At 41.8% G+C, this 12,617-nt stretch overlaps 1 protein-coding gene across 2 annotated transcripts; it reads right to left on the bottom strand.

The window, feature by feature from the left end:
• Nucleotides 1-4,034: 4,034 nt before the first annotated feature.
• Nucleotides 4,035-8,768, bottom strand: LOC123111362 (nucleolar protein 58). Of its 2 annotated transcripts, none has more exons than XM_044532144.1 (7): nucleotides 8,500-8,768; nucleotides 7,597-7,706; nucleotides 7,454-7,495; nucleotides 5,336-5,503; nucleotides 5,084-5,260; nucleotides 4,645-4,854; nucleotides 4,035-4,555 (listed from the first exon to the last, which is right to left on the bottom strand). In XM_044532144.1, exons 1-7 carry the CDS (start codon nucleotides 8,642-8,644, stop codon nucleotides 4,283-4,285), a joined length of 1,125 nt encoding a protein of 374 aa, XP_044388079.1. In that variant the 5' UTR covers nucleotides 8,645-8,768; the 3' UTR covers nucleotides 4,035-4,282. The 2 variants fall into 2 exon arrangements, with proteins under 2 accessions (XP_044388079.1, XP_044388080.1); XM_044532145.1 differs by lacking the exon at nucleotides 8,500-8,768 and adding an exon at nucleotides 8,059-8,487.
• Between the last annotated feature and the right edge of the window lie 3,849 nt (nucleotides 8,769-12,617).

Below are 12,617 nucleotides of genomic sequence, written 5' to 3'. Positions count from 1 at the left end.
AGGAGTTCAAGATCACCTCTTGATCATTGCTAGCTTCACGAACGTTCCTTTGCTTCTCTTCTCGCTCTCATTTGCGTATGTTAGCCACCATATCATGCTTAGTCGCTGCTGCAACCTAACCACTTTACCCCCCTTCCTTTCCCATTAAGCTTTGCTAGTCTTGATACCCATGGTAATGGGATTGCTGAGTCCTCGTGGCTCACAGATTACTATAACAACAGTTGCAGGTACAGGTTATGCGATGATCATGACGTGAGAGCGATGTTTGCTTGTTTTGGAGTTCTGCTTCTGCTTCTTCTTCGATCAGGGGATAGGTTCCAGGTCGGCAGCCTGGGCTAGCAGGGTGGATATTGTTTGAGCTTTTGTTTGTGTTTCATCCGTAGTCGGATGTTGATCTTATGTATGATGATGTTGTATTCGTGTGGCATTGTATGCATTTTGTATGTATCCCCATCTATTATGTAATGTTGATGTAATGATATCCACCTTGCAAAAGCGTATCAATATGCGGTTCTATCCTTGGTGAGACCTTCGAGTCTCTTTAGGATAGTATCGCATATTAGGCGTGACATGGTGCCTCACTCTTATGGACAGTTCCCATTGATCATAGTCCCCACAACCATATGTTATTTATAACACATGAAGGTAGTCACCAAAAAATGGCATAAACCTCTCGGCTGTGCATGAAACTTAATTCATAGCTATGATGGCGTCTCATAAGTTGTGTATGCATGGAAGGTAATCACCAAAATATGCAAGTGTTTTGCATAATTCTCTTCATAGAATAATATGCAGCATAGTCACCAATGCCTTGGATTCATCTCTTGATGGAGTATGTGACACTATAGTCACAACCAATGACAAATGCTGTGAAATTGACAAGTATTTGGAAAAATATCATGAAGGTAGGCACCAGCGGTGTAGGCCTCATAATTGCTATGTCATAAATTTTGTGCCTTCACTTCTGCTTTGAACAAATGGAGATAATCACTACTAAGTAGTGTAGACCTCACTCTTATGTTGCATTTCACAACCTTATGTTAATTAAAAACACATTGAAGGTAGTCATCACATGGTGATGTAGACCTCACAGTTGTGAACGAAATTAATTCGTTGCCATAATGCAGTCCATAAGTTGTGTGGAAAATTGAAGATAGTCATTATGTCAGAATGACATAATATAGACCTCACAATAACATTGGATAACATGCAATTAAGCAGTAGGTACCATTTGTCGATTCCTTGTGACAAATGTAAATTTGACATAGTCAGGCAGTGTCATACACTTCACTACCTCATGTTTCCAAACTTGCAAGCAAATTCCATATTCTATGCAAATAATGGAATTAACATATTGCTTTGCAACAGTATTACCCATGTAATACAAATAAATGCAGAAGTATAAACATACTTATGCAACACATATGAGGACTTGGGGGGGCTCAAACGGTCATTTTACATGACATAAAATTATGCATAATCATTATTATGCAATTTACCAATGGTCTACCCTGCACATTTGCTCTGAAGCCCATGGCTTAACATGCAAATAACAATAATCTTATTGTCAAAGTGCTAAAGCCAAGGGGCTAAAACGCAAGATCTGATAAGCATATATGCCTTAAATCAGAGAAAGCAGGGACTTTTCTAGGATTAACAAATAATCCAATGGCTGATTTACAAAATCGCCAAAGAGATAGGATTTTCTCCCTTCTCTTTCTCGTGCGGTTACTAATTCCCTTAGGGAATTAACCGCCGTCTGCAGGCGCTGGTTCCCGTGCGCCGCCGTAGTCGGGGGGTCGTCGCCGGTCGAGATTCATGCGACGCCTACGCCGCCTCTGGGCCAAGGACCAGACAGTCCCGCGCATAGGGCTGGTGGCTGCTACCACTATTGGCGGCAGCGCCTCTCGGAGACGGGAGAGGAGACCCTTCGTCGCCAGTGCCAGGCCATGCCATTCACCGGGACCACATGCTGGTCACCATCGCGCCGAGTCCGACTCGACATCGCCCACCGGGGTTGCGGCCGCGTGCACACCTGGGATGCCACATCCACCAAGCTTTGACGGCTGCGTGCTGCCGCGCGGCATGGCTGCACGCTGACGCGCCGGAGCGTGTCAGTACACTAGGGGATGGTTCCCTGGTGTACCACCGTCCCTCGTCTGGAGAGGCACGCCGCGCCGCCAATCTTTTGGACCGCCGTCGCTGGAAACACCAGCAATGGGGTCGAGGCCGCTGCGCATGTTGGGCACTGCCTCCGTGCTGTAGAAGCGCGCCGCGGAATCAAGGACGAAATCTCATCGCTTAAAGGCGTCGTCGAGGACTAGAACTCCTAGTACTTTCCCAAGAACAGCGCTCATTTCAAGTTCTCCCTCTTTCTCTTTGGTGTTTGATCCATCCACTTCTTCCTGTGCATGCGCTCGGAAGAAGTAATCTGCATGTACGTACAGGAAACAGAGTCGATTGATATAGATCATTTATTGATCATGAGAAGGCAAAATGAAGTAGACAATGTCCTGATCGGTTTTTGTCCTGAACAGTGCATTTATGCATGCATGTCAACGAATGACTTGCTCATGCTGTTCATGTTGCCAAGGTAATCGATTTTCCGACTGCGCCAAATGCTCACGGGCCGGCCTCTTCTTGGACGATTCGGTCAGGCAATTCTCGCAGGAAAAGGCAATTGATCAGATTCTTCTTACTCCATGTTTCTTAATCACAAGAAGACAAACGAAATTAACACTCTGATTAATCTCCTGTACACGGATGCATGCATGCTCCATGGTGCTGCCGCTGCATGTGCCTGCGCAGCCAACTGTTACATCGCGTACTGTTGCCGCCGCCGCGATGGCCATCTGCATCTCGTGCCTCATCGTCGTGATGGTCGCTGCTTTGTCTCGCACGGAAGTGCGTTTCTCCATTGCGTGTAACCGCTGTTTTCTTGGCCGAATTACTCTCTAGGCAGAGACTATGTGCTGATAACGTATTATAGAGTGAAAGTAAAAGAGACACATGAAGAGTCCAAATAATCCATTAGTTCAATTGCAACGCGGGAGACCCACTTATATACATGATGAAGGGGTGTGCCTCTTCCCTAACAGACACCTCCTGGAAGGCATCCCTCCCATACAATTGATCACATATTTTTATTTCTCAACAAAAATGAATGAATCTAAAATACGGAAATCCCTTTTGGAGCTGGGCTCCAGTGAGGCTTTCAAATTCAAATTTGAAATTTCACTGAAATTCATATTTTTACATTTTTAAAAATTCTGAAAAAATTTACAGATATACATGAAGGCATAACACACATGTGTGTAAATTTTCAGTTCAAAATACATTGATATGAGGGCTGTGCAAAAAAGACAAATCTGAGGCTACTTAACACATGATACTATTCATCTTCTCAGGCCATGAATTTATTTTTTTTGTACAGGTCATAACTCAAGGTATTTCATGATGAATTTGTACACACATGTGAGTTACATCCTGACATACACACATATTTTTTTCAAAATTTTAAAACAATAAAAATTTGAACCTGAACTTTTTAAAAATAAAGGCCTCCATGGAGCTCTGCCTCCAAAACACCTTTCTCTCTAAAATATTGCTATATACATCCCATATGTAGTCTATAGTGAAATCTCCAAGAAGACATTTAAAAACGAAGGGAGTAAGTAATGGCTGGGAAACAGCCCAAAAAAAAGCACTAAGAGAAGAACAGTGGGGTAGAGTTTCCAAACTTGCTCTTTGTGGCAAACTACACATATTTTGTTAATCAAACTAAGACCTAAAAGGCTAAAACCTATGTCCACCTAACAAATCCTGCTGGAGGGAGTAGATTATGACAAAATTTGAGAAATTTGTGCAGATAGTTACAATAAAAGGCATTTTATACTATTTTATTTTACTACAATTGAACTTGTTGTACGGACACGTTGGTTGCTTTATTGATAAAGCAAGCCAAAGGCCTATTTTGAGAATAGGCATTTTACAATTATAACCAAATTATCTAAAAATCTCAATAGACAGCTACAAACAAGCTGGACGAAAGCATATAATAGGCAAAGCTTACAAAAGGCACTTGGTTGAAAACGCTCATGCCAACTTCAATAAGTTCGAAGTTAAATATAAAAGCACATAGAAACGCTCATGCCAACTTCAATAAGTTCGAAAGTTAAATATAAAAGCACATAGATCCTCACGATATCAGCTACAGCTGGAGAGCAATTGCTAACGGAAGAGATCACTACGAATGGGCAGAAACTGATCCAACACTAAGACCTTATCCTGCAACCATTTGTACCCCAACTTCTTGTATGTCCGCTTCAAAAGCATCAGTTCGAAGGGAACCCCTCTCTCTAACAACTTGCTCAGCTTCATATGATTCTTTAGCCTCCTTGACGAAGGAGGCCAATCTCCTCTGATACTTTGCCTTACAATTAAGGAGATACACCACTAAATTATAGAGCCTCAAAATAGCTCCTTTAATGATCCCACTGTCTTCGTACTTATGTGCATCAGCCACTAACTTTGATAACTCATCTGTTGAAAACATCTGAAACAAATGGGTTCCAGATAGTTACTAGAATGACAAATGCCCGTCAAATGTGCAAAATATATTTGTAAAATATTAGTATGATTTACCTCATCAGGATTACCAAACAAGATATCGTCTTCAGGGTAACATACCATCTTCAGAGCTGTTGCAAGTTTCAATATGTCCCAGTCTTGAGAATTAATGGATGAGACATCCTGAAGGAAGTGACTAGCAAGGCGCAAACTCTTAAATTGATTCTTTAAACAACAATCAGAATCATATAAGTTGCATGCTGTCACAATAATGCAATCATTAACCTGGATACAAAGAGCATTGCTCCGTCAGTAATAAAGCAACGAGGCAAAATTATTGCACTGAAATCTTTGGTCAGCAACAAAGTGCTGCAAACTTTAAGAATGCGTGTTAATCACCAGTGAGCAATAAAGCACGAAGCATTTCAGATCACTATATATTAATTTTTTTCAGATCACTATATATTTCATAACACTATATCAGGCATATGAGAAGGCAAAGTGGTGGCCTCACCAACTCCGGTTTTATATCAAAGCCATAACGATGAAGGAGCATTTTCAGCCCTTGACTCGTCTGGAGGCAGTGCTCCTCGGCTAGCTTTGATTTTTCTTCAGGAACTACACTATGCATGAGATAGTTCAGCCCACGCATCAGCTCCATTACAGGTTCATCAAACAGGCAGGATATTCCCTGTAAAAGGCACCACTAAATGATGGTGCTCAAAATTGTCGACATACGCAAGGACAAAAGGGAGCTTACACTTACCAAGTTTGCTTCAATGACTATTTTATACTCAATCTTGCCAACAGCAAGTTTCTGCCCAGGTTGGTACCACTTCAAGAGCATGTTAGTAAGCTGATTGTTAAGACCACTATCATGGTTAATGGCATCAGACTTGTCCTTAAAAACTTGAAAGTCTTTTCGCCAAATGACCTGATAAAGAAATGAACAAGGACAAACTTATCAAACAGGAGGAAAGAAACAAATACTCAAACATCATCTAATGTCTCAATCAGATAAGGATCAGTAGTTACATCTCAACCATAAAGATTTATGGGCCTGTTTGGTTGATGTACTAAGGTTGCCACCATTTCTTATACTTTTTAGCCAAAACAAAATGATGTTAGGCAATCGAAATTGGCACCACATTTTTTCATACCTAAGGAAATTTTGCAACACTTGCCGAGTCAGTGACATTTGGGAGCTAGGTTGCCCGAAAGGAATATTCCCTCATGTGGCTGAGAACCAAACAGGTGCCTTACTTGGTCCTAGCTTGCGGTGTGTTTATCCAATTTTTGAAGTCTACAACAACAACAACAACAACAACAAAGCCTTTAGTCCCAAACAAGTTGGGGTAGGCTAGAGGTGAAACCCAAAAGATCTCGCGACCAACTCATGGTTCGGGCACATGGATAGCAAGCTTCCACGCACCCCTGTCCATAGCTAGTTCTTTGGTGATACTCCAATCCTTTAGATCTCTCTTTACGGGCCCTGTTTGGATACTCTAACCAAGGTTAGAGTTAGAGTTAGTTCCTAACTCTAGACTAACCCTGAACTAACTCTAACCAAGATGGTTGTTTGGATCACAGGGTTAGATTGACAATAAATGCATTTTTTTCTCATTTTCTAGCCGGATTTGGTGTGGCCTTGAATCATAAAAGGTTGACGAACAACAAATACTCACTTCACATCGCTCTTAAAGAAGCCTAGGCGCAATCAGTGAAGATCCACAAATAAGTGAAGCCTAGCCGCAACGAGGGGCGCCGGTCGAGTGGCTTAACGGCGACGGGGGCGCAACAGACGACGCCGTGGCTCGAGTGGCTGAACGAGGAGGGATGCCGCGGCGCCGGAAGGAGCGGGATGGGGGCGGGGGAAGCGGTGGCGGGATGGGGGCGACGGGCGGGTGCGGCGGGGAGCTGCGGGACGGGGGCGGCGGGATTGGGGCGACAGGGCGGGGCGATTGGGGCGGCTGGCTGGTGCAGGAGGATGAGGTATGCAGGAGAGGGTATTTTTTAATGGGACCAACCACATCTAACTCCAATTAGCTCCTCCCCACCGGGTTGGATTTTTTTGCTAGGTTAGAGCATCTAACTGCTATCTAACTCCACCTGTTTGGATCCTTTAGGGTTAGTTTAGCCTGAACTAACCAACTCTAACTCTAACTGCAGCATCCAAACAGGGCCACGGACTCCTCTCATGTCAAATTCGGTCTACCCCAACCTCTCTTGACATTCTCCGCACACTTTAGCCGTCCGCTATGCACTGGAGCCTCTGGAGGCCTGCGCTGAATATGCCCAAACCATCTCAGACGATGTTGAACAAGCTACTCATCAATTGGTGCTACCCCAACTCTATCCAATTTTTTAAGTCTAATCAAGAAAATTCATGTGCCAAGATAATAAAACGTATTTCAAGCAATGACAGTGTTCTTTGGTGGTGGTGCCATGTTTGGGCTCAATCAAGCAGTTACCAATCAACCAATGTAATGTATTTCAAAAATATTCTGTGGCAGTTTTCTTGGATAGTACCGTCTCTGGACTCAATCAAGCAGTTACTACTAGCTAAGGTAATGCGATGTATTTGGAAACAGCTCATGGTGGTGTTCTTAGGTTACAATGTCTGCGCTCCATCAAGCAGTTAACTAGTTCTGAATTGGTTCATAGAAAAGGCTCCATAGGGCCATCCATGTTGACCTTTCAGAAAATAAGTGTTTGGAATGCATACAATACATGTATCAGCATCCTGTTACATATGCTTTAAGGCTAGCTTTAAGGGTAAAAAATGCATTTGAGCGTGTCCACTATGCAATGAGCTTGTGGCATGGTGTTTGTAGCAGTATTAAGAAATTGCAATAAAATGATAAAAGGAAAAGGTGGAACTAACATGTCTTGCCCTATATTCCGTGACGAAGTGCGCCCATATATTCTGAAGGAGACAGATAGAATCCACAAAAATTAGGTCAATGACAAAGAAAGAAGAGCAACCAAGCATGTGCCTAAGGAAAGAATGAAGAACAACGCAATCACCTCCATGGCATCTGGTTCGTAGAGGCTGATCCCGTCAAAATAGAAAATTGCAAAGCCCGAGGGTGTCTCAAACAACACCATGATCAACCCATGATTCCCCAAATCAGCAGCTGCAGATACACAAGTCAAGCAAACTCAAGAAAAGAAGGATTAAAGAAAAAACTGTATGTGCCCCCAGTCACCCATTCAGACATCAGGCGCAAGAGGTGGTGTCACTAAGGGCGTGTACAATGATGCTATCTTATGAATGCCATAACAAAAGGTTGTCTTCTCTTAATTAAGAAATTATATCTTAGTAACAATATCTCTCACCATATTTAGGGATATCTAGTTAACAAAGATAAGACTAAGAAATAAACCATTGTACATTTTTTTTTGTCTTCCCTAGATTACATGGCAGGCATGAGATAAGACTGCCTTATCAACCACTCTACATGCCCTAATAAGTACCAAATCACATACCTGTTTGGGAGTTTCTTGTCCCATCATCCGAAACCCTAAAGAAACCCAAGCTGAAATGGAGGACTAAACAGATCGGGCTGGTGCCTCCAACCTAATCCCCTTAGAACATAGACGGGTCTGAGTAATTTTGGATTCTTAACGCTCCCAGCCGTCAACCCTAGCTGAATCAGCTTAGGGCGATCCACGGCAGCCTAACAACTACATGCCCTTAGGCGGCAGCGTGCTTGTATGGACCACGGGCCGGGCGGCGCGGCCGTTGACCTAAAGCCTGCCCCTTCTCTATCCACGCAACCTGACTCGAGCGGGGCTTCCGGGATCCAAGCCAACTTGGTTTTCTTAGAGCACAAATAGCCTTGCCACATCTACATGTGGTATAATAAGCTAGGGTTTCTTTCGGCGTCCGATGGATTAAGTAGAGAACGGCGTCGGGCGGTGACTCACCTATACTGACAAACGAATTAGCCGGAGGAGGAGGCCGGCGACGCTTTCCACCTCGTTGCCCCGTCGAGGTCGAGGTCGAGGTCGAGGTCGAGGTCAAATTCGCTCGAGAAGAACGCCGGCATCGCTGTCCGCCCCGTCGCCCCATCGCTGTCTGCTCGTGATTGCGAGAGGTGAGGGGTTGGTTTGCGGCGGCGAGGGGAATGTATAGGTTTCAGGAGCGTGGAACCTTCCCGTTCCGTCCAATAACTTGGTTTGCGGGTAAATGGGCCGGCTTGTTTAGTTTTTTCATTTCGACGAAGCGATCCACGCGGGAGCTCCTACTCGGTGGATCCTATTTGACGCGCGTGTGCGTCCAGGAGCTGCGACTTCCCTGAAGGGATGACAACTTGAGCTGGCCCACGTACGAAATTCCTGTGCCGTTTTCCTTCACTACTGTTTCCATCGCTGCTTCTTGCGGGTTTTTTTTCTTCTGCGTATTTTTGCTTTCAGTTTGCTGGGTTTTTTTTTTGCTTTCAGTTTTTCTTTTATGTTTCTTTTTTTCTATTTTTCTATTTTTATGTATCTGTTTCTTTTTTGTTTTCTTCTCTTTTATTGCTTATTATGCAGACTGTTCACCGCATATTACAAAATCATTCATCGTATTAACAAAAATGTTCAACGTATATTGCAAAAGTAGTTCTTCTATGCGTTATAAAAATGTGCATCGTGTATTACAAAATGTTCATAGTATATTATGAAATTGGTAAACGTATTTTTTACTAAATGTTCAATGTGTATTTGAAAATTGTTCAACACATATATTCATATTTTTCAAAACTGTTCGTATTGTATAAAAAAAGTTCATCGTGTATTATTTAAATTGTTCAACGTACATTAAGAAAAAGTTCAATGGAAATTACAAATGTTCAGTATATATTTTTTGAAAAATTTCAAACGATTTTGATACTTATACCATCACGCCTCATACTTAACGCTAGAATTCGCTTGCCCGTTTGGTTAGTAGGACTCGTTCACGAGAGAGAGGTCACGAGTTCTATCTCTCCCTGGCGCCTAACATTTTCGTTATTCTTTTACTTGTCTGGAGCTTCTATACGTAATAATGGGCCGGCCCATTTGCTCTGCCTTCAGCGAAGGCTCCACCATTTGCCGCCTACGGGCGGCAAATAGGAGCTCTCCTACTCGAGAGATCCTATGTGCCGCATTTTGAGACCCCCTCCTTGGCGCCTTTAGCGCCCATTAGGGAATCCAGCGCTCGCTGCTTCGCTTGCATGGGCCTGGCCCAGCAACGTTCGCTGGCTGCAGCCGCTCGATCGCTCGCTCGCTCGATCGTCTGCTCGCACGGCTCGCTCGATAGCTCCTGCGTCGCTTGCTCGAAAATAAAAGTTGCCCGCTCGATCTCTTTATTTCTTCACTCAAAAAATGCTACAGTATGTACTGGTTTTCTTGGAAAAAACAAACCGGTTTGCTATCAGTATGTACTCTTGTCCTTCGAAAACAGTTTATTGAATTCAAAAAAAAAGTTCATCGAATTCGAAAAAAGTTCACCGAATTCGAAAAAATGTTCACCCGCTCGAAAAAAGTTCATTGAATTTAAAAAAAGTTCATAGAATTCTGAAAAAAGTTCATCGAATTCGAAAAATAGTTCACCCCATTCAAAAAAAGTTCACCTAATTTGACAATAGTTCATCGAATTTGATAAAAAAATCATCGATTTTAAATAAGAAGTTCACGGATTTGAAAAAAGTTCATCGAACATAGGAAGAAGAAAAAGAAAAAATCGAAAAAGGAAATAGAAAAACGTAAACAGGAAAACACAAACAGAAGAAACAAAGAAAGAAGAAAACGCATAAATATATAAAAGTTATCTCGCAGTTGAGTGTGGCGCGGTGGTTATTGCAGCTTACTAGTGAACAAGACGTCTGCGTTTCGACTCCCAGTACTAGCAGATTTTTAGCGGTGTTTTTAACACAGGGGAAAAAAGCAAGATGGGCCGGCCCAGCGGAGCGGGGGATTCAGCCCGCATTTTGCGTCGAATTGCTGGGCGTTCGCATAGGGCTACTCGTTCGCAGGCTTAGTGCGCCTATCTCGCTAGCGTAACACTAAATAAAAAAAATGACTGGGCTGCTGCGGTTCAAACCCAGTACCGGTTGCTCGAGAGCATAAAGACTCTAACCAGTTGAGCTAGTGACCTTTAATGATTACAGTACAACGCAACACCTTAAGAAACTCAAACGCTGATCCGCATATTTTAAAAAATTCGAACACAATTGTTTTTCAAAAACAATTTTTAGCGGTGTTTTTAACACAGAGGAAAAAAGCAAGATGGGCCGGCCCAGCGGAGCGGGGGATTCAGCCCGCATTTTGCGTCGAATTGCTGGGCGTTCGCATAGGGCTACTCGTTCGCAGGCTTAGTGCGCCTATCTCGCTAGCGTAACACTAAATAAAAAAAATGACTGGGCTGCTGCGGTTCAAACCCAGGACCGGTTGCTCGAGAGCATAAAGACTCTAACCAGTTGAGCTAGTGACCTTTAATGATTACAGTACAACGCAACACCTTAAGAAACTCAAACGCTGATCCGCATATTTTAAAAAATTCGAACACAATTGTTTTTCAAAAACAAAACATGAATGTTTTACTAAACGGGGACATTTTTCAAAATTGTTAAGAATTTTGAGAAAAATCAAACATATTTAAACACGCAATTGAATTTTGGAGAAGTGATTTGTTTTTAAAAGGAACATTTTCTAAACTACCAAAAAACTGAACAGGAACAATTTTACAAAAACAGGAACATTTTTAAAATTCCAAAACAAAATTTGTAAACATGAACAACTTTTGCACATGAACAATTTTTGAATTTCCCAAACATTTTTTGAAAAAAGAAGGTTTTGGCATTTGTAAACAATTTTATAAAGCACAAACATTTTTTGAATCTTGAGAACAAATTTCGAAGCGCGAACAATTTTTTAAAGCATGAAATTTTTTTGAATTTTAAGAACAAATTTTGAAACGGAGATTAATTTTTAAAAATCCTGAGCAAATTTGGAAGCGTGAATTTTTTTGAATACATGAAAAAAAAATTGAAATCTGGTACATTTTCTGAATGTCGAAAGTATTGAACTTTTTTGTGTAGTGAGAACAAATTTTGAATTTTGAGAACATTTTTTTCGAAAAATGAACATTTTTTTAAAACATTAACGTTTTGGACTTTGTGAATATTTTTTAAAGCACAAACATTTTTTGAACCCTGAGAACAAATTTCAAAACGGAGAACAATTTTGAAAAAATCCTTAACAAATGTGGAAGCGTGATTTTTTTCGAATACGTGAAGAAAAAAATTGAAATCCGGTACATTTTCTTAATTTTGAAAGTTTTGAACTTTTTTGTGTAATGGGAACATTTTTTTAATTTTGAAAACATGTTTTCGAAAAGTGAACATTTTTTTGGAATCATAAACAAAACTTGAATATTTTGAATTTTTTGGAAAAAAGATAAGAAAATAAAAATAAATGAAAAACCAAAGAAAGAAAAATTGTTGAAAAGAGAAATTAACTTGAAAAGGAAAACTGAAAGAAAACAAAATAGTAACAAAAAGAAAATAAAAAGAAGCAGAAAAGGGAAGAGGAAAAAACAGGAGGAGTAAAAAAAAGAAAAAGGAAGAAAGAACCGGTTCAGGAACCTTCTAGATGGTTCCCAAAATCAGTAAGAACTGGCTGGGAACGCTCTAGAAGGATCCCAAAACCCGAACCTGTAGGTACGCTCAAGATGGGCTGGCCCAAATGGCTCGCTAGTCGCACCCGTTGTGTGATTCGTCGACAATTTGCCGCAACGTACAGCAAATAGGAAATTCCCTCCTACTTGGCGCTGTAGGCGGCAAATCCTATTTGACGCTGCAGGTGCCTATTGAAAAAAATTATGGAAAAGTGTTCAAATCACCCAACTGATCTTTCCTCTCTCGCAAGCCTCCTTCTCCGCACGACACGTGCCCGCATCCGCCACAACCTTATCCTATCTGTACGAAGCCGCTCCTCCATACATTTTATTTCTTCTCTCTTTCCCTTGCATCTCATGGCGAGGAGAGGAGTCATGGCGAGCCACCAACACAATAGCTAGGAAA

The sequence above is a fragment of the Triticum aestivum genome, chromosome 5B, assembly GCF_018294505.1.
Source record: "Triticum aestivum cultivar Chinese Spring chromosome 5B, IWGSC CS RefSeq v2.1, whole genome shotgun sequence".
In the NCBI taxonomy this organism is placed as follows: Eukaryota; Viridiplantae; Streptophyta; class Magnoliopsida; order Poales; family Poaceae; genus Triticum; species Triticum aestivum.
This window is presented reverse-complemented; position numbering and strand designations above follow the sequence as displayed.